Below are 22,574 nucleotides of genomic sequence, written 5' to 3'. Positions count from 1 at the left end.
CTGCCACAACTCCTCTAAAGTTATTGCAGGTGGCATCAATAATCCCCTTCTCTGCTTTCAAAACCACGTTATTCTGAACTGCTGGAATCAGAATTTGTAAATTAAATTTTTGCCTTCAGCTCAGTTACGTATAAAAAAACCCTGTCAATTCTCATGAAGAAGTAGTTGTGAATGAGAGCGAGGATGTATCCAGTGGCGGATGCATGGCCAATTGGCAACTTGGCAAAGGCAGAGACATGAAGTCAACCACGGATCTTGTTAGTCATTATAAATAAAATTCCATCTTTGTTCGATCTGGCCTATACTATGTCGCCGCCATTAGTACAAAACATGCCTTCTCTTGTGGTGATCAGAGAATCAGACGGTGAAGGTCTCCTGGTGGTTTCAGACTGAAGTTGATGGGGAGCTGCAGAGATTGCCTTTAGTGAACTGTTGTTAGTGTATATCACAAATACTATAATTGGTCAGTTTTTTTTTTTCTTTTTTTTCCAGATTTTACATGGTTACTGTAGTTTAGGAATCTATTTCTTAAAATTAAAGCTAAGCACCAAAATCTGTTATTATCATTACAAGAAAGACTCCAGTTGCAATGAGCCAAAAGTCTATGTCAGGGGAGCTGAAAAATTTACTAACAAATATTCATCCTCAAAAATGATCAAAAACACCAAAAATTGAAATACAATCTATTAGTTTACCCTCATCTCACATAGATAAAGTATCACAAAAAATATATGAATTTTCAGAAGTTGTCTCCCATCAGTTATGGGAGGGCAGATTGCTAGAATATAAGCAGTTAGCGAGATAATTAACTTCATTAGTATGAGCTAAGATAGACAATAATAAAACTGCTCTGGTTAAATTTTCTCAATTTAGTTAAGTTTTTTATCTAGGAAAAACATATAGATTATGAGAAATTTATGTAAGTTTTGAATCAAGGGAAAACATATAGATTAAACGAAGATTCAGCAAGAAAGAAAGATCAGTTTCCGCCAGAGTTAATCCCCAGGTTAACTGAGAATTATGCAGAGCCTTATTATGCAATCCCTTCCATCCTCATCCACCCTAACTAATAACTTTTATTTATCACATGATATACATATAATAATTAATAAGACATTGTTCGTAGGACATGCAGGTTAGATAGCCCGATCAAAGTCGGGACTTGGGTTCAAACACCCGGGAATTCTGTATCATTTCATCAGTTTCAGCAATAGTTAGCGCATGCAACACATCATCAGAAGAAATTTCCTATTTTCTGCGTAAACTTGCCCATTCCAGTTTCTCCTTGCCAACTGCTCCCCCATCTCCACTGCTGCTGCCACTGTCTCCTCCACAGTATCATAAGCAGCGTCAATAATCCCCTTCTGCAACGCCACCTCTGCTGTCATTTTCTCGGCCTTCAGAACAATGTCACGGAGAACAGCTGGACTAGAAATTTTGGCCTTAAGTGTGGCCTTAAAAAAAGGTGTAGAAAGTACTTTCCCATTATCTAGGTCACTGAAGTATAAAAACCCACGGTCCTTTCTCATGCAGACGTAGTCATGGCAGAGGGCAAGAATTTAACCTAGGCCCGAGGCATGGCCATTGAGGGCGGCGATGGTTGGCACAGGGAGAGACATGAGGTCAGTAAGAAGGGATCTTACTTTGGACATCAAGAGCAGGAGCCTATCTTTGTTGTACTGAACCCAGGGCATGTCGTGGCCATTGGAGAAAAACTTGCCTTCTCCAGTAGTAACAAGGGCAGCAGCAGGGGAAGGTGTAGCAGTCGACTCAGTTCTTATGTGATGGAGAGCGGTGGAGATAGAGTCCACAAGAGATGGGTTTAGACGGTGATCATCATTGCCTGTGAGTGTTAGAAGGTAAACATTGCCAAGTTTTTTTTAAGGTGCACATTTCTTACTACCTCTTGAATTTTCAGTCATATCAATTAACATGCATCTTACGACTATATACTGCAACAGTTTGCTGCAGCCAGCCAGCTTGATGTTACGGTACAACTTCCAGCAGCTTGCGCGTCCACTAATCAATATTTTTGCAGTTTAAATTTTGCAAAACATTAAGAGTGATATTAAATTTGCTAATCTACTATGGGTCTATTGTGGCCATCCATCCATAAAAAAATTGTCTCAGTTGTCAGGTCAAATTAATTTTGATTGTCAGTTCTCAGTGGTTGAAGAGGTGGATAGATGAGAGGTTGAGTTTTCAGTTTCTGAACCCTTAAATATTAAATATCTAACAGATAAGAAATACAAGCTACAAGAACCTGACTAAAAGTAAAAATTGCAGATTGCAAACAAAAGTGAAGGGTGGCCATTATCTGATTTGATTGGTTCCATCTTTTAGAAAAACTAACCTTTGGCCAGTTACATCTAATTCAAATGAAAATCATTTGCAGGAATCATAACCTCTTTGCATGATCGATTACAGAAACATTAACACGGCTCAAATTACTGAAGCAGTAAGTTTTAAGTGATCAAAGTCTGTCCAGAAAAATTAGTAAGATATATTCCGACTTTAAAAAAATTGAAAAATAACATAACTACATCCATTTCTCTTCTTGTTCCTTTATTTGTTCTCCCTAAATATAATTAACACTACCAAATGCAATTGAAATCACAGAACTATGCAAAGTATTCAAGCATTAAAATTATTTAAGAAAAAAACGAAGAGTAAGATCAAGATCCATGTACATCCGTGATTCTTATCAGGGGCCATCTCATAAAAAACACAGATACCATGTTCTTCATATATATCCGGATCAAAGTCGTGACACGGCTTCCTTGATCAGTACACGAGAATCCTGTAAGATTTTATCAGTTTCAGCAATTGTTAGCTCATGCAACACATCACTATAAAGATATTTCCTGTTTTCTGCATACACTTCCCCATTCCAGTTGTTCCTCACCAACTCTTCCCCCAGCTCCACCGCTGCTGTCATCGTCTCCTCCATATTATCATAAGCCGCATCAATAATCCCCTTCGTCACTGCAGCTTGCGCCGTTATCTTCTCTGCCTTCAAAAGTATGTCACGTCGAACTGCTGGGCTTGAAATTTTGGCCTTAAGTGTAGCTGCAAAGTAAGTTGGAGAAATTACTGTCCCCGTATCCAATTCACCCATGTATAGATAACCACGGTCCTTCCTCATGAAGACGTAATCATGGCATAGGGCAAGAATGTAGCCACCACCAGAGGCGTGGCCATTGACAGCAGCAATTGTTGGCATAGGGAGAGACATGAGGTCAGTAAGAAGATGTCTTACTTTCGACATCATGGTGAAAAATCTCTGTTTGTTGGACTGAGCCCATGCTATGTCGCCGCCATTTGAGAAATACTTGCCTTCTCCTGTAGTGATGAGGGCAGCAGAAATAGAGGGTGTGGCTAAGACTTCACAACGAATGCAATGAAGGGCCGCGGAGATAGAGTCTACCAGAGAAGGGTTGAGACGGTGATCATCATTGCCTGTAAGTGTTAGAATGTAAAGGCTTCCGCGCTTCTCTAGGGTGCACATTTCTTGATTATGAAATTGAGGGTATACATTGAAATTGCTGGGATTAGTATATATACTGCAGAATGAGAATCTTTGTTGTGATATAATGATTTTACAGCTGCAATTATTTAGAGTGTTAGGTTTTAGGATGACAATTTGGAAATATGTTTTCACCTCTGCTTAATGTATGCATTTTTATCATGCATTCTGTTTATATATCTGGATATTTCGGTATTTCTCATAAGATATATATTCATCTAATGCTCAGAATGAAGGTTAATAAGATCCAGAGGAATTGCTTAGAATCTCATGAATGACAAGAACTGAAAACAAGTAAATATAAAACAAGAAAGCATACCAACAGCCTAGCCTCTTCTGGTTATGACTCTAACCAAAACTGCAAGTACCCGGTCTTAGACCAAAAGAAGACCTGACAAGTAAATGTCAAAAAATACCATTATCTTCGTTCTTCGAGACTAAAATGAGGAGAGAACATTATGGAGTCTGGTCGGATAGGCCAGGAGTATGGATTAAAATTGTGCTAGTATAGATTCAGCCCCAACTATATTAAAAAAAAAATCAATGTAAAAATTAGTTTTAAAGATATTCAAATTTAAAAGACAGCTTGAAAATGATCTTTAGTTGCGACTAACTTCTGATGTGGTTGATCATTTTTGATAACTAGAAAGAAATTGTTAACAGAAGCAGTCAAACATATAAATGACTTGACCAAAACATATAGAGATTTCAATAACATCTGAAGGATCGAAAGTACTGATTAGGAGAAGATCTTATGATCTACTCCAGCCATCTGCTAAACAGAAAGGGAGGTCTCTGCAGATTTACATTTATTCATATCGAATCACATACAATACCTGTTATAATTCATCATTATTAGATGACCAGATCAAAGTCGGGACTTAACTTCTTCCAAAAATATTTAGCAAAAAAAAAAACTTCTTCCAAAATTCTTATATAAATTACTGAATTATTTCTTTTCTCAAAAAGAATATGGAATACGAAAATACGTAATACTACTTAATACGGAAGAACAGATATAGAGCTATAAGTCATATTTGTCAAAAAAAGAAAGGACGGTCTAGACCGGAGTATTTCGTGTGCTCATTTCGCCATTTGCCAGTTGTAAAGCACAAGTGCACAACACTTCCTTCGTCAAGAAAACGCGAACTCGTTGTAGGTTATTACTACTCTCGATTTGATTTAAATTCTGGAATCCTCATGATTTCTGATAAATAAATTGAACTCGACAAATTTTACAATAATCTTCGTTCAAATGCAAGAGTTGTTAACTTTCACAGTTGTCGCCGATTAAAACTCATATATAACCTCTATATACACAATCACTCTATACGCACATTGCGTATACGTATTTCTATGTCGGCGAGTTCCAGTCCTGCTCGGAGCTCCGGCAGCTCCAGATTACACCACCTCGGAAGCATCTCGAAGCGGCGACCATCGCCGGCGAAGAAGCCGCCGGAGCCTCTCCGCCGTGCCGTCGCGGCTTCTCTCTCGCTTTCGCACTCCAGCGAAACGTTGCGGATACTTAGGGTTAGAATTCACTCCATTCTGGTGCTTAGTTTTCGTATTGCTTGTTCATTTTGTTCATTTTAGTATATTGCTTTCCCTTCTATGAAAAAATTATGTAGCTGATCAGTTGTGTTAAGTATATCACTTAGGGTTGAAATTTGTGCACGTTACTTATTGCTTGATGAGTTATTCTTGGTTGAATTATGCTCAAATCGAGCAAGGGAAAATTAAGCCATTAAATGGCCGAAAACATTACATTCCGTGAAAATGGCCCTCTCTATCACTCAAAAACTCTAATTTAACATGAGTTTTTTAGAATCTCAATCGTGTCATGCGTTTTTACTATTTTTTTTTTTTTGAAACGCATGCATGCGTTTCTGGTGTTCAATGCGCAGCATGCGTTTTCACCGAGTTCTCATTTAAAAAAAAATAAAATTATTGTGTTTTAAAAAACAAAAAACTGGTATCTGTTTTTAAGAACATAAAAACAATTTTCGGAAAACAGATGTGGTGGTTGATCCTTTTATAAACTGAGTGAGAAAATATAGAACTAGAAAATAGTTTGGAAAAACAGAAGACATGATAATATTGTTTCTAGACAAAGGTAAATAGAAAATAGAAAATACAACCAAACAACAGCGCATAAGATGACTAACTACTTAAATAACACTATAAATGGAAGTATTTGTTGAGATTGTTATTATAAGATGATCAACTACTTAAATAATTGTGTAATATACAAATTTTAAGGTGAAACTTTAATTACGGCTGAGAAACTGCGAAGCTTGATTTCCTTTTACATACTTATATTATGAGATCTATAGTTTTTATATTAGATGATGAAAGGCAATTGATGGATTTGTAGCATCTACCAATCAATGAGATTGTTGAAGACACAAATAAAGTATGTGTTTGGAAGTTAGAGGTTTGGGATAAAATTAGAGGTTTGGGCCATATAAGAGGTTTGAACATATGAATTTAGCTGTTTGAAATAGGCTTTTAGACTCAAAAAGCTGGTTTTGAAAAAGCTACTTGTAGGAGTTTTTCATTAGAGGATCTCACGTATCTAGTCTAAGTACAAAAAGCTAATTAAACAATTGTTTACTCTTTCATCATCCAAACCAGGCAATTCAATCCTCTAGTCAAAGCAGCTACTTTCAGCTAGTCCTAGTCAAAACTATTAATTCAATCAGCTGATTTAATAACCGCTCATTGTCAAACAGGGCCAAAGTATTTTTCTTGTCCTAGTGATTGGAAATATGATCCCTGACTTAGACTTATATTTATCAACTAAAATTGTTTAAAACTTTTGTATGGAGAAACTGAAGTATATAATCTTTTGATAAGAAAAAACTGAAATATATTATCTTGTCAGTGGTAGATAGAAGGTTGTTTCTTTCATTTCAATTCATTGATACATTAAGTAGAACAGAAAATTATGAATTGGTTCTTAAACGAGTACAGTAGCACATATATAAACTAACTTCATACATTGCGTTTTCAGATATTTTTCAGTGTCTGGATAATTTTCTACTTTTTAAATCGTTGTGCTGTGTGTGGCATCAGTTGATTGTTTTCGTGAATTGCAGACATATTAAAATCATGGGTTATTTTGTTTGACATGAATTCCCACAATTGTATATTTCATTTCCATGTGCTGCTCACTACCATCCAGATATTCAATGCTTGGATTATATGTTTAAGATAAATTCTCAATGCCAGGATTATCTGGCAGCACATACAACAACTGACTTGGCTTACAGTCTGATCATTGAACATACACTTGCTGAGAGGGAGAGGAGGTATCTTGTGATGTTACTTTCTTTCTAGATTGAACCTAATATAGTTTCATGTTTTACTGCGTCGTATGCCATATTTTGTTTTGGTTTGGTCATGAATTTCTTCTGTGGCTGGAAATAGTTTTTAAAGTTTTGAACTCCTTTTCTGGGCTTAAATCTGTTATTATTTCTAACCATTTATAATTAAGATCGATGGAAATGCTGAATTTATTGTACATTTAAGTGCAAAATTAGTTAGTTAAATTGAGGTTTTTAGACTAATGTTGTACTCCCTCTGCCCCTTCCTTCTGTCCCTATCAAAATCCACCTTTTACTTAATTATAATAAATAAGCTATATGTTACCAAAAATTTGTATTGGTTTTTAAGAAAATTAACAAAATTAATGTGCAATTTACAATATTAACATAATGTGGACAACCTTTTTGGACAAAGAAACAAGGAAATGGGGACTAGAAAACCGGGTGGGAGGAAATAGTCCCTGTCATGCCCAGATTTCTAAGTGATACCAGTTTTTGCTTCATCTATAGTGGACTGCGTAAATGTACTGTTCAAATATTTGAGCTAAAGTTTCGGACAAATATTCTCTTGTTTGATGTATTTTTCCTGGATAATATAAGCTTACTATAAGTGATGGAATATGATATAGACAAACATGGGAGCAATTTCTACAATATTATTGTTATTTCCTATCTGTCTTTGTCTTGTACTATATAGCTCTTATGTAAATTACTTTCTGTTTACTACTTTGGGCACTTATACTACTTCCGGTTGCATCAGCCCAGCTGTAGTAACAAGGTGTGTGGCGCTTCTAAAACGTTATCTTTTACGGTATGTTCTGGTCACAACTCCTGTAAGTCTTCTTTGTTTATTCAGAATGCATATCCGTGGCTTAAAATTATGCCAAAAATATAATGCACATGATTCATGAAGTTGGTTACTCTGCTTGTTAATCAATATCCATCTTGTTTAATTGGTTACCTATGAGCAAGTTCGACATAGTCATTTACTTCCTGGACTTTTGAATCTTTAAGGAGTCAAAATTGAATATTTAATATCTCAATTTCATTTAATTCTATAATGCCTCGATGTCTTATGCTGAATTTTGACTTAAGATCCAAATATCTGAATTGTGCTAGTTTACATATAAAGTTGTACCATTGTGCCCCTTCCATTTTACTCTTCACAGTATTAAGGTTTCCATTGTTTTCTTACTTGTATGGATAACATTTTAGGGTTAGCTCATAAGGGCTGGTGATATATACAAAGCTATGCTTTGAAATGTATAGCACTGAGTTCAAATATGCTTCCATGGAATTGAAGTTTCATTTATTTTGTTACAGATATAAACCAAGTGAGGAGACATTACTACTGATCGACTGTTTTTGTGCAAACATAATTTGTGAGTGTGATATTAGCCCAAACAGTAAGTTTTCACCATGGTCGAGATCTTTAAGCCAATGTGGACCTTCCGGAACATCTTCAAAAATATCTCTGATGCCCTTGTCAAGTTTTGCATCAGGGGAACTTGTCAAATCTCTCAAGTATGTTCGTTCTCTAGTAGCACAAGTACCAAAAAGATCATTTCAAGCTGCTTCTATGACTGGCACACCTACAGCATTAAGACAGTTACCTCCGTCATTGTCATCTCTCTTGAGCAAGTCTTTCAGCTCTCACATAAACCCTGAAAATGTCAAAGAATCTTCCGAGCTTAAAGAATCATCTGCTGCTTCTCGTTTAAATTCATCAATTACTGAGACAGTTAAAGTAAAAGAAGATTATGAGTTTATAGCCTCCGATATTTCCAAATGGCGTTGGCAAGGACATCAGCAAACATCATTGTTTTCTCTTGATAGGTAGACTATGTGTGTTTGGCTGGGCTTCTTAAGCCCAGCTTCTCACTTATAAGTCAGAATCAACTTATAATTTGTACCTTTTGTGTAACAATATTATTTATCTGACTTATAAGTTGGGATATGAGAAGCTGAAAACTTTAGCTTCTTTCACCGACTTATTTTGATTCTTAAAATTGGACTTCTATAAAATGTATATGATCACTTCAGAATATGATTTATAATATGTTATTATCATATTACTAATTTGATACCTAATAAGTTGTAAATTATCAATAAATTTATCCAAACTAATATATTAGAAGTTACTTTTCACTTGTAAGTAGCTTCTTACTTATAACTTGTAAGCAATAAGTTCTTAAAAGCTAAAGCTAAATGGTCCCATGTACATCTTTAGTGTGTGTGTGTTTTTTTTTTTGCCAAGTTGTAATTTTTTGCTTGGACTGATTATATTTTGTGTCATGATTTATTCATTGTCATTTGTTTTAGTTGTTTGTTATAACATGTTTGCTATCTTGTCTTGCAGTGATCATCTCCTGAATATGCAAGGTGTAAGTAAGCATAGTTTTCTTGAAGCCGGGGCTGCTTCACTTCTTGTTGAAGACATGGAAGCCAAAATGAAGGGTCAACCATGGAGAATTTTTGGGACAGTTGGTATGCCTTACTTTGATAAATTGCTCCAAACTTCGCTGCTTACAACTACGAACACTGCCTCTGCTCTTTCCCATATGAGAGCAATAACAGCATCGAAACGCTCTAAGACAGCCTCTTCACAGATATGGCATGTTCTTCTTACTTAATCTACTGTTATATACTCAACCACTCTATTATTTACACTCTTATCATTCACTATTTTATTTTTATTTTGTCAGGACTTATCATTCACTATTGAATATATTAATTTCCTGTTCATCCCACTTTATATATTTATCTTGTGTTCACAACCAATAACATTCAACGAGCAATTTACCAAAATGGACATGCTTAATGTTGAAGTTTTCTAGTAAATAATTTTGTGATTATATAATTAATAGAGGTTAAGCAGGAATTTGATCGAAGTAAACTTGGAGGTTTATATTAAGAATTCTGAAGTTTCTTATTAATAAGAAGTGAATGGAAAAGATGTAGGATTAATTCATGCTAGAGAAGAGGAGTTATATAATTTAAGGGGGATGTATGACAGACCGAGAAAAGGCCCCAGATATCACAAAACCCACAAGTAACGTCCATAATAACAGAGTTGAAAAAATTGGCCCCAAATACCATTTACTAACGCCGGATAATCTGGCGTTTTGATTTTTGGGAGAAACGCTAGATCGTGTTGTGTTTAGGTCTGAAAAACTCTATACAACGCTAAACGATCTGGCTTTTTAGGAGCAAAACGCTACATGAAATAGTGTTTAGGGTTTCAAAACGCTAGATCGTGTAGTGTTAAGAAGAAAGAGGATAAACGCCAAATGATATAGCGTTTTGGATTGTAAAATGGTAGCTCACGGCCATCTTCTCCGGCACTATTATTTGGGGCCATTTTCTTGAAAATTATGATAGTTAGGGCCAACACCGACCAGATGTATTCAATTTGAACGTTTAGGGGGAGTAAGATATCTGGCAGAGAAGTTGGAGATAAAAGGTTTGTCCAGTGTGTAAGCACTTCCCTTGTACCAATTAAAACTTGCATAACCCTCCAGATTGTATACTTGCATTTTAACAAGACCTAACTGCTGTAAGACTCAAGAATTTGCCATCTTACTGGCACTACGCAACTCTTGCCTTATTTACATTACATTCAATAGCTACCCACACAAACAGAAAATTCTGAGAATGTCGAGAATGCAGGTGGAACTGCTGAAAATGAAATACTAAGATGCTGCAGAAATAAGAAAAAGATCACCGATCATATAAAGTTTAATTGGGGGCAACAAAACATCGATTCAGTAGAATATATTTTTCTTGGCGTAATACACATATCTTTGATAAAGTGATTTCCTGCCTCACAATTAATTAACAGACACCCCGTATCACATTGTCTCGACTTAAGAAAACTCTGCCTCAGATTAAAATGTAGATGAACATATTGAAGATCATGCTAAGAGTATGTCTAAAGGTTTCTATATAGTTGTGAGTGTATTTCTTGATTGGATATACAGCATACAAAATATTTTTCAAAAGTGACATAATATGAATATCACAAGGTGAGCCTTGTCATGAACCTTGTGATATATTTTTGGTAAATGATACAAAGTTGTGATTTAGAGAATGATGTTTGTGCCATAGTTCAGGTAATAAGTTTATAACCTTATTTTAGAAAGTTCATGCCTTTCGATTGAAAAGTGGTTTCTGATAGGATACAAACTTCACATGGTTCTATAAAATTGCATATCTTACAATTGGAGCCTCATCTTGAACCTTATAGTATATCATGTATAAATATAACGCAAAGTTTGAGAGTTCAGAAACAAAGTTTGGTGATATTTTGCAGCAGGAAGTTTGATGATAATGTTATGTCTGATGTCTTACATGTCAAAGTTAGTCACATTATTCCAGGATGTTCATGGCTTTTAATTTGTGATGCACAATACACTACTCATCAAGTAATGCACCAAGCATATTTTTATGCATTGTTGTGGTTTAACCAATGGACTCAATATATAGGAAATTTAATGCATGGTATGGATAAGGCCAACGAAACATTGGTCAATAATTTTTATAGGCTTTGTAAGCCCAATATTTAGAAATTTTAAAATTAAGTTTATTTATTTTATTGTTGTAGTAGATTTTATTATCGTAGTAGATCTTTACGACAAGAATCAGGAGCATTTATTTTTGTAGAGTTTGATTTTAATTTGAAAAGATTGTTAGTTCTATTAAAAATAGGGATTCGATCTTGTAATTTCAGAAGATTAATAGATTATTGTCATTGCTGAGTGTGAATTTTCCGAAGTGATGTAGGTTAACTTCCTCTTATTACTAGTATTTAGCCTTTGAACTTCTTAGTTGTGGGATTACCAAACTGGAAGCTGAATCAGCCAATTCCTTTTCTTTATGAAAGAAAATTCCTCAAGCTATTGTTTTATTTTAATCGATTAAATGATCAAACAGCTTATAAGATCCTAGTATTTATATGATTTCTTGAGCCAAGTAGGTCTGGTTGGGTTACTGTGTGTTAGACAGTTGCAATTAGGTTCATAATTTGTACCATTTGACAAATGTACTTGTCCTATTTTAGGTAGATGACCTATTTTTGCTTCCCTACTTTAAGTCTTTAAATGGTATGGGATTATGGCTGATGTAATTCACTTTTTGCTGGTCTTTGGGTAGGTTTAAGGATGAAATATATGCATTACGCAGTGAGGCTTTCTAAAGAAAGTTGTCTATCGAGATTTCTTATAGATAGCTTTCCTTGACAAGAGGAAAGCACTAAAGCATTAAAAAGAACAGGTTTAGAAGTGCTTCTCATTTCCTCAGTCTTTCTCTTCCCCCAAATAAACACTGCCCTTTCGTAACTATCAAATTGATATTTTTTTTTAATGAAAATCTGTTTCTTTGTTATGTTAAATACATGGAAAGCTCCCCCCCCCCCCATCTCCCGCACCCGGGATCTCACTCGACGTTACGGCACATTTAGTCCCTCGCTGACTGTGTTTAAGTATTATAACTTGTCTAAATGTTGTTTTAGTTGTCAGAGAATTATCTTGTTCTTTTTTTCCTAATTAGAATCATTTTACTTTTTTATTTATTTTCAGGGAAGATACTCTAGTGAGCACCTACCGCCCGCGTCCTCGACCACTTTTCCACTACCGTCATTACAGGTATATCAATCTTTAAAATTTTAATTTTATCAACCATATTTTTCTTTCTGCCACTCATAATATATGAAGTTATGTTAGTCATTGCATTATTGGTTTCAAAATCACTGTGTTGATGCCTAGTGATAATTTTCCCATGGTATTTAGTTGGACAGCTTTATTTTAGGAAAATATTCAGGAAAATGTACATTATGTCCCTCGGTATAAATCTGTATTTACATCTGATATTTTCTGATTATTTGTTTTGTATATATATGTACATCAGTGAACAACCACCGCTAAAACTAAATTCTGTGGAGGTATGTGAGGTCATTGCTGCCGTATGCTCGGAAGCCCCTTCTCCTGCTGCTAACCTGATGACTATGTCATCAAAGTTAAGTGACAGAAATGGGAAGCCATCAATGGATGTTGCCACGAGCATCCTTATTAAACTTGTTATTGACATGTATGTTTTACTTCCTAAAATCTTTTCATTAATACATGTTGCTTTATGTTCCTACATACTCCACTATCTTCACAAAGCAGAACGTGTTTTTAAAACCTTAAAGATTCCCCAATGATTCAACTGTTGCCCTAGAATTTTAATCTAGGCAGTAGATGGTACTCTCCTGCCTCGGTTTAATCGGGTATACATTTGAAATTTTATGCTTCATCTGCATGTTTTATTTTTAATAGAAATGTAGGTTGATGAAATGATTCAAACATTCCTATCTTCACCTAAGTAACTTTTCATGGTCTAGATGCTTACTCATGAACGCAGTTTAAAATTGATGTTTACTTCCTCGAAAAATGATGTGTCACAATTTTTCATTCTTTCAGTTACTCCTGTCGTCTTTCCACCTACCCATCAAATTGTTTTATGTTTTAGTGAGTACCTAAAGTTTCTAATATATGTATCATTTAACCTCGAGTGGCCTTTGTCCTCTAGTAGTCCACTTCAGTGCTCCCTTTGGCTGAGTATAATGGAATGAATAATTTAAAAAAAAACAAAATGATAAAGTGGAGATTGGAGGGAGAAATGGACAACAATGAGGCTGTGCAAATTTTTTATTACAAGATTTGTTAAATAAATGAGTAGGATGGGAGATAGAGCATTCCTTCTCAAATTGTATTTTAAATTGTTTTGATTGGAAAGGAGGAAGAAATGAAAATTAAAAATTATTACCCATATCTTACTACATTGTCATACCATTCCTTTCTTTTTATTCACTCCAACAAAACAAAATATAAGAGTTTCATGGTATCTGATTTAGTAGTGTCTTTGGCTATATACCTCATTTTATGCCATGATGATGAAGTACTGTATTTCAAATTATCGATTTGAACTAACGCATATTTGTCAAGTAGTCACCACTAGAAGACGGGGTCAGTATAGTTCATTCTAAAGTCATATTTCCATATTGATTTGCTATATTTGTTACTATTCTAAAATTAACTACTCAACATTTACTGTACAAGATCGTTCCACAACATGGTTTTGTAGGTACATTATGGATTCTGCATCAGCTGCTCCGCTGACTCTATCAATGCTTGAGGTTGAAAAAAATTCTCATCTTCATTTTGTTGTATATGAATCATTTTAGACAAGAACTAAATATATTAAGGTACCATCAAGATTTTTATATAATTATCTCTGTATTATGAATTTTATTTACAGGAAATACTAAGTACATCTAGATTAGCCTCAAAAGCTCGAGCTTTTGATTTAATTCTGAATCTCGGGGTCCACGCCCAGTTGTTGGAGCCTTGGGTAGCTGACAATGATTCGACAACTGAAAAATATTTCCAGCAACCATATCTTGACAGTTTAGCACAACTTGCCAACCATGGCACAGTAATGCCAGACTACTCAAAGATAGGAAACTCAACAGCTGTTGATAAGTTTGAGTCTTGGATTTTGGGTATTTTATATGAGCTTCTACTGCATCTCGTTCAGGTACCAGATCTCTGTTACTAGTTTTCCACATAGCAAGAGTCTGGAGCACTGGAACGGAACATATTATGTATTATTACTTTAATTGTATACCAGAACAAGAGAGTCGCGCACATTCTACATATAAAATATGGCAAAGAGTTCAAAAACACCATTATCTCTTTAATAAAGCTTATCAGTATTATTTCGATTGCTTATGTAGTTATTATTGCTAAGAAAGCCTGTTAAACAAAAATAATTAAATAATTTACATAAATAACCTTTCTCCATATAGGTGGAAAAGATGATACTTTTCACAAATCTTTAAAATATTGCCCATCTCAGAATTACACATAATATGTAGAAGTATTGGATTTTTGCACGTCCAATATGTTGAAAAGTAATCCACTTCAGAAGCACATACTGCTGAAATTTAGAGCTAGGTGGTTCCAATTCTTTTTGTTTTGGATCATTTATTATCTGCTCTGAAGTGTGAACAAAGTCATAGGCGTCATAAAGGAAACTTTTTGAATCTGTCGTATGCTTGTTATCAGATTAGTCAACCCCTGACTTAAGTTTATCTCCATTCCTGTGTCAAAAACTCGACATTATATTTTATCCAGAAACATGCACAGAGTCAAATTATTGCTGAGTATAAGACTTGGACGAATATGTATGTTGGACACTTCCAGCTAGCACATCAAAGGTTTAAAACCTTGGAGGAAGAACTTTTTAAGTTATTCATGCCATATTATCCCTTGGAGTCATATTAGTATGTCTTAAACTTTTCATGATAGAAATGGTAAATAAGGTGCAGATCTCAATGATAAAGATTAATCAGTTTCGTCTTGGGGCATCTTGCACATTCCTTTGTCTGAAGGTTTTTTTACCTTCTTATCTCAGATGCAAGAGAAGGAAGAGTTTATTTGGGCTTCTGCTCTTAGTTGCTTACTTTATTTTGTCTGCAGTAGAGGCGAAATCCGCAGGAGCAGATTAGTGGGTCTTGACATAAGAGTAAGCCATCCTTTTCATTTTCTATGCAACTTTATTCCTCTAGTAAATATGATATAGTGATGTTGGTGGTTTAGACTTTAAATCACTAAAGACTTCTGTGGATATTTTATTAGTGGTGTCGACTAATACTAAAGATATATAACAGGGTCATAAGCGGTAAAGTATTTCTTTAATTGTAGAGTAAATTAGGCCAAGGAAAAACTGCAATGTGAGAATGGAGATTCTATTCGTTCAAAAGGGATAAAGATTACAGAACTGTTTTAGTACGAGAAATATATTTGTTGAACTTCCTTTTGTTCTTTAGTTTATTTAATTTGTTTCCAGAAAAGAGTGCTTGCATACCTATCGTTTTGTTAAGTATTTATTCCCCTCTTTATGATTTTGTAAGCTTAGTTATGATTCTATTTCTTCTTTTAAGACATCACAAGTTTGTTCTTTCCGAGCTTAATGTTTGTTGACTATTCCTTTAATCAAAGAATCAGAAGTCAGAAGAAATTATTCCACATGTAGGTATACAATGCATCACATGTTGCTAGAAGACCTAATGAGATTCTGCATGTTGTGTTGTTATGATTGTGTTTTACACGTATTTCTAAATTTCGTTACCCAGGCGCTTTACTTTTTATGTACTTGACCTGTATTGGATGGAACATGCCATCTGTGTAAGCGAGGGGATCTAAATCCCATCTTTAGTGTTGCAACCAGATACTCCCCCCTCCAGCAATCAGAACCAAAACAGAATCTTAGGCCTACAGGATACTTATTTCTTAAGAGTATAGATATGAGATGAAATTTTCCAATGTTATACTTTAAATTGTGTGCTATGAATATTCATATCTAATTGTGTGTGATGGACATAATGCCAAACAATAACTTTTTTTGACCATGTTAAATGTTTAGAAATCTCCATTTCACATAGGCCTGTAAACGGATCGGATTTGGATCGGATTTGACTAAATCCATATCCTAATCCATTTAATTTTATCGGATTCGGATCGGATCGGATCGGATCAGGAGTCGGATATTTTACAAGTCAATCCATATCCGGTCCATTCGGATCGTGGATAATCGGATCGGATATCCAATCCAAAGAAAATTATGAAATATATTTCTTCACCGTGAAGAATGTTTTAACTTCTATACAGAAAAAAGTGATATTTTCTAGCTATATTAATTCATGAATTTTAACGTAACAAGCACAAAGAAAACTAATAAAGCAGTAAATTAAAGTCTACAGCTTCATGTTAATAATAAAAATGCAACTCAAAAACTTTGTTGGTTGTTCCTGTAAAAATTTCAACATAGAATGTATCAATAAATATGTCTTACATATGAAACAGGTGATTGAGAAGGTGTTAATTGGAAGAGTTTAGCTCCCATGTGGTTATACTCACTCTACACAAAAAAAGAGTCATTGTTAGATTAACCGAATAATAAAAGTGAGAGCCAAGTCAAGGCTTAGGAGCGATTAATCGGTTATAAGAAAATATGATTCGGAGTTCTGTCTTGTATTTTTAGAAATTATTAATTTGTATGTAATATATTAATATAATATAATATATTATAATACAATATAATATAAATATATAATATAGTAAGTATGAATCGGATCGGATCGTTAACAGATCGGATTTGATCATATCCATATCCATTCTTTATCGGACCGGATCATTATCGGATCGGATTATTAGCAGATCGGATTTTTTTATTAAGGATCCATATCCATTTATTTACCTACGGATCGAATCAGATCGGATCGGATATCCGATCCATTTACAGGCCTAATTTCACACTTGCATAGTTGCATGTGTCCAATTTCGGCTGTCAAAGGATATTGACATTTTCAAATTTGATACCGACTCTTGGATACATACCTGAGTCTGACTAAGAGTCAGGGACTCAGAGTGACCTTGTGTCTCAATAATAATATATTTCAGCTCGGCCTCCTGGTTACATAATCTCTTGCTTTGCAAAAATAGTTTTCTTCTGGTCTTATAACCCTAAAAACTTAAGCCTTGAAAATCGTGGTGATCGAATATTACTTACTGTTTACTTGCAGGTAATTCAGGTTCTTATACAGGTCAGCCGAAACAACTCCTGGGCAGAAATTGTCCATTGCAAGCTTATATGCATGTTAACAAACATGTTCTATGTACTTGCTGATGGACTTGCACCTAATTTGGCTAGTCCTAGAATTCTTGTTGAGCAAATTGATCTGATTGGAGGAATTGGGTTTGTTTACATGGAGGTATGGTGCTAGTCCTTTCTATTATTTCTTCTACGGGATAAATATTTCAAAAAGAAATATGATACCATAATATACCTCACTACTAAAAAAAACTTGATCTGCAAGTCATTTTACTTGTATCAGAGTTTACATTAGTAATATCACACTAGTAATTAAGCAGCAACAAATAAATATCACACGAAATTGCCAAATATTAGTGTACAAGTTTACTGATTATAGGATAAAGTGGATTGTGTATGTTTTGATTATGTTTATTACTGGAATGGACTTGTAAAATTCAAAGTGGTTACAGAATTATGAGATGTAGCTACTGAGATAATTAATTTTTTACCTATCAGGATATAATACAGCATTTCAGAAGTAGACACTGACGTAGTTGGCCTTCGATTATATTTATGTAACACACAAGATCGAGTTCAACGTATATTTATCTTCTGCATGCAGTTTGTGCTTGCAAACCTGAGGGCTGATAGGAAAAATCTTTACATGGTTCTTTTTGACTATGTTTTGCATCAAATAAATGGAGAATGTTTGGCTTCTGGAGTTCCTGAATATAGTGATGATGAAAGTCAAGTTATTGCTACGTTGCTCACTCTCGCAGATGCACCCGAAGCATTGCATATTTCTGTTAAGCTTGGGGTGGAAGGCGTTGGGGACCTCTTGAAAAATTCAGTTGCTGCTGCTTTGTCCAGATACGCCAACTGTGACAGACTATGCATGGTAATTTGGTCATGCAATCATTTGCTTTTCAAGTCTCAAAAGATGCTGCCTTTCGATTTATGCACTTGTCAAACTGTTAAAATAAAAATATGTTACTTAAACGTCATTTACCAATTTTCCCAAAACAATAAAGTGTGTAGGGCTTAAAATGTATAACCCCCCTCCCCCCACAAATTCAACTCCGACAGTCTATTATTCGAGATTGAAGATTGGATCCTTGGAGTCCTTTCTCTGGGGAAATATTTAAGCAGAGTGAAAAGAGTTTTTATATAATGTTAAGTTGCTAGTTCTCCTGGAACAATAAGGTGTTAAGAGACTTGTTATATATCATCATGCCTTTTATACTTATTATACAAAGAATATAATTTCATAAGAAGTTTTGGTATTTGGTCTTAATTCTATTATGCTCACTTTGCTTGGAGATAATGGAATGGGATCGACGACTTTCATTCAGTAGAAGTAGCGATATGAGGAAGAGTTAAAGAATGACAGAGTGTGAGTTTTATATGATGATTAAAAAAAGATGAGTAGGATGGAGAATGAAGCATTCCTTCTAAAATTGGTGAATTCAATCTCTAGTTTGGATTGCTAGGAACACAATGGTAAAAGGATTGAAATTATAACCACTTGGCCATGATATTGTATAAGTTTCATTCCCCTCCCTCCCAACTTCGTTCACTTCATACAATTTCAGAGTTCTGATTAGTAGTAATATAAGGTGCACTGTTCGTTGATGATTCGTTTACATGTCTGGTTTTATGACATTAGTTTTCATTTTTTTTTTTGAAAATGTTCTTTGCAGCTTTTAGAAAAGATTATGGAGAAGTTTGATACACTTGTTCGTTCGTTCACTAATTTAGACACAGAGTTTTCCCATCTCAGACATATATCCAAATCTTATAATTATCTGGAAAGTATTGAGGATGGATTTGTAAGAGAAGATTTTTGCATGAAAGCAAAACTTGCATGGGCCACTTTACATTCTCTCCTTCACTCAGAAAGGATTGCATATCGCCACAATGGGTATCTGTGGTTGGGTGATTTGCTTGCAGCAGAAATTAATGATAAGAAGGATGCAATATGGTCAAATGTTAAAACCTTGCAGCAAAAAATTGCTCTTGCCGGTGTCAATGATTATTCAACTAATTTAGATGTCCCTTTGTCAATTTGGCTTTTCTGTGGACTTCTGAAGTCAAAAAATAGCCTCGTCAGATGGGGATTTCTATATGTTCTTGATAGGCTTCTAACAAGATGCAAATTCTTATTAGATGAGAGAAAAAATCAGCATTTGAACAAAGAAGTGGTTGAACAATTACAAGATAAGAGTTGTCTTGAGAAAGCCAATGCAGTTTTGGATATTATGAGTACTGCGCTGTCCTTGGTTGCTGACATAAACGAAACAGACCACTTAAATATTTTAAAGGTAACTCCTGTGAAGGACATAGACTGATCTGTTACATCTATTTGATGGTAATATTAATGTGTGTCATCTTGCTCGAACAACAATTACAACTTCCAAATTGGCCAAAACATATTAAAAGTGAAAGCATTATAGTTTAAAAAAAATTCCAAACATATAAAATATATTACATTGGTTTTGTTACTCCCCTTGTTTCTGTGCTTTTTCTTGTTATTGGTGATATTCTCTCCTTGGTTTGATCCAGTGTTGTCAGCTTTTATTGGTGTTGCTACTTGGTTTATACAAACACATGGTAATCAATAGACTTAAAAGCCAATTTTAAGAATAATCAGTATGCAGTAGTAACTTTTTTTGGCAGTGGAATATTTATATTATTATTCCTTACAGAGATTACTAGCAAGTAGAAACATAGTTCAAGCTATCTGATTAATATTCTGTCAGGCATTTCTATTCTCTAGTTTACACAAGTGGCAGTACAATTAATTTTTATATGAAAATATCTTGTATTGCTATGGGAATCATCTTTTTATGTTATCAAGTCCTTGTCTTATATTTTGTTATATTTTTTCACTGTGTCAACAGATGTGCTATATCTTATTTTCCCAACTGTGTCTGGTTGTCCTGCCTTCAAATTCAGTGTCATGCGGTAATGATGATGCTAAATCAGGAATGTCATGTGAGGGGGCTACCAATGAAGATACAAAAAACAAATTTGGTATTGATAATGACACTTTAATTGGTGAAACGGCATCGATGGCCGCCCTACTACTCCGAGGACAGGCTGTTGTGCCCATGCAATTGGTTGCTCGAGTCCCTGCTGCTTTGTTTCACTGGCCTCTGATTCAACTAGCTAGTGCAGCAACAGACAACATCGCGTTAGGTGTTTCTGTTGGTAGTAAAGGTAGAGGAAACATTCCTGGTGCCACATCAGATATAAGGGCCGCACTTATCTTACTTTTAGTTGGTAAATGCACTGCTGTACCGACTGCTTTCGAAGAAGTTGGTGGAGACGATTGCTTTAGGTATCTTTGCAAGTCAGTCCTTTTCAAAATGGCTCATATGTAGCACAAATATTTAATATAGCTTTTTACTATCTTTTGTAGGGAGCTGCTGAATGACCCAGACTCCAGAGTGGGATATTACTCTTCAACTTTTCTGTTGAAGGCAAAAATATTTTATCTTTTCCAAGCCTGTCATTTACAGTTGTCCGGTTCTGTTTACTAGTTAGTCCGAACTGACATGAGACCTTATTTTTTACAGAGAATGATGACGGAAGAACCGGAAAGTTACCAACGTAGGCTTTCAAGCCTTATTCGTAGAGCTCAACAGGTGAGACCTCTCCTCAGTTTGATGTTATGTTTTACTCTGACAACGTCCAACTTTAAGTGCTGCTGTTTATACAATGTTTCAAGTTGCTGAATATCAGTATTTAATAGTACAAAAAAAAAAACAAATATTCCATTACACTCCCTGTGAGGAATTCAAAATCAAATTCTTTTGATTTCATTTGAAGACCTAGATCAATCGACATATGAATCCACCTTGACAGTAAAAGATATTTAACTTTTCTAGGGAATGATTACTATGTCTTTGACAGAGGCCTATATGTGGGAACTGAACATATCAAATGCATGTTATTAATTTCTCATTTTTGGAGTTATGTATTATCTATTCATCTTAATAATATTTCTGTCTGTTATATACTAGGTAAGCTCATATTCCTTTTCTGCATTGAGAAAATGTTGTTCCGCGTCTTATAAAATAAAGCTGAGGAAAAGTATCAACTGCCCTTTACAAAAGAATATGCTATCTTCTTGTTTCGCTTGTGCTCCTAAATAGCTTTTTCAGTATGTCAAGGCACTAGACACATCTGATATTTGAGTGATTTCTTGCTATGTGTGCAGAGTAACAATGAAAAGCTATTAGAGAATCCATATCTTCAAATGCAAGGGATACTTCAGTTATCAAATTAGCAAAATTATGGATATCTGGGTCGTACTGACTGCTCATCTACAATCTGCTTTTAAACCATTAAAGTGTGTCTGCTGACACTTTTTGCAGCAATTCTAATTTCGGATATTTAAATTTGAGTATGGACAGCTGGGGATATCGTTCGTAGGAATTCTTATACAGCTAATATGAGCCAAGGATGTTGGCCATTGAATATGCCCACAGTTTATCTAATGCTGGTCTTTGGGATGAATAGGTTTTGCAAATGGGAAATCACTTTTTCCTTAAGAATATTAAAGAGTTTAACATTGATCATCTTCGAGGCAGAGGAGTCTGCAGGCCATCTTATTTTATCCAATGTCATCGAGGCGTACCGAACTGAGGGCAAGACAAGCCAATCCACACTTGAATGCATATAGATAGGTCATGAAAAGAATGATGTATACTTCTTACTGTATAGGTTGCTTTTAATTGGTTTTAAGTTGTGTGATGCATATTAGTTCTCAGCTTTTGCAACCAAGGTACTAGTTTGTACAAAGTGTGATGTAAAAATAAATATATTATTATTGTAATTCTTAACCTTCAACCTTTCCAATCTCCTTGCATTTATCTTTCATTATTCTTGGGCAAATACTGGCTGTAATATCTCCTATTTCAGCTAATTAACACCCCCACGCTGTATAAAGAAAAGTTGGCCACCATTTAAAAGGCACAGCATAAAGAAATGATCACTGATCAAAAGCAGCAGATGAAATTGCATTCAGGGCTGGGATAATCAAGTATTCAATACACGGGTACATATATTGCTTAGAGCCCATT

General features: G+C 34.9%; 2 protein-coding genes and 1 pseudogene across 3 annotated transcripts; 1 reads left to right on the top strand and 2 right to left on the bottom strand.

Annotated features, from left to right (window-relative positions):
• Positions 1 to 1,149: 1,149 nt before the first annotated feature.
• On the bottom strand, positions 1,150 to 1,877 carry LOC135152289 (enoyl-CoA delta isomerase 1, peroxisomal-like; annotated as a pseudogene).
• A 615-nt stretch (positions 1,878 to 2,492) lies between these two features.
• Positions 2,493 to 3,560, bottom strand: LOC108218055 (enoyl-CoA delta isomerase 1, peroxisomal). The gene has a single exon (XM_017390979.2). It carries the CDS (start codon positions 3,506 to 3,508, stop codon positions 2,759 to 2,761), a length of 750 nt encoding a protein of 249 aa, XP_017246468.1. The 5' UTR covers positions 3,509 to 3,560; the 3' UTR covers positions 2,493 to 2,758.
• A 1,072-nt stretch (positions 3,561 to 4,632) lies between these two features.
• LOC108219002 (uncharacterized) lies at positions 4,633 to 22,350 on the top strand. Of its 2 annotated transcripts, XM_017392226.2 has the most exons (17): positions 4,633 to 5,056; positions 6,758 to 6,837; positions 7,613 to 7,663; positions 8,176 to 8,688; positions 9,212 to 9,466; positions 12,429 to 12,494; positions 12,757 to 12,936; positions 13,975 to 14,026; positions 14,149 to 14,427; positions 15,307 to 15,417; positions 17,477 to 17,665; positions 18,110 to 18,385; positions 19,188 to 19,808; positions 20,388 to 20,827; positions 20,909 to 20,969; positions 21,066 to 21,134; positions 21,710 to 22,350. In XM_017392226.2, exons 1-17 carry the CDS (start codon positions 4,883 to 4,885, stop codon positions 21,776 to 21,778), a joined length of 3,486 nt encoding a protein of 1,161 aa, XP_017247715.1. In that variant the 5' UTR covers positions 4,633 to 4,882; the 3' UTR covers positions 21,779 to 22,350. The 2 variants fall into 2 exon arrangements, with proteins under 2 accessions (XP_017247715.1, XP_017247716.1); XM_017392227.2 differs by lacking the exon at positions 7,613 to 7,663 and having other exon boundaries at positions 4,732 to 5,056; positions 21,710 to 21,929.
• Positions 22,351 to 22,574: the final 224 nt, after the last annotated feature.

The sequence above is a fragment of the Daucus carota genome, chromosome 4 (genome assembly GCF_001625215.2).
Source record: "Daucus carota subsp. sativus chromosome 4, DH1 v3.0, whole genome shotgun sequence".
Taxonomy (NCBI): Eukaryota; Viridiplantae; Streptophyta; class Magnoliopsida; order Apiales; family Apiaceae; genus Daucus; species Daucus carota.
The sequence above is the reverse complement of the archived record's forward strand: the minus strand, read 5'-3'. Positions and strand labels throughout refer to the sequence as shown.

Excerpts from the sequence above, each read along its gene's own strand:
- LOC108218055 (XM_017390979.2), bottom strand. The coding sequence starts at position 3,508 with ATGTGCACCCTAGAGAAGCGCGGAAGCCTTTACATTCTAACACTTACA.
- LOC108219002 (XM_017392226.2), top strand. The coding sequence starts at position 4,883 with ATGTCGGCGAGTTCCAGTCCTGCTCGGAGCTCCGGCAGCTCCAGATTA. Across the intron at positions 18,386-19,187 it reads ACTGTGACAGACTATGCATG|CTTTTAGAAAAGATTATGGA; the intron begins GTAATTTGGTCA and ends TGTTCTTTGCAG. Across the intron at positions 20,828-20,908 it reads GGTGGAGACGATTGCTTTAG|GGAGCTGCTGAATGACCCAG; the intron begins GTATCTTTGCAA and ends TATCTTTTGTAG.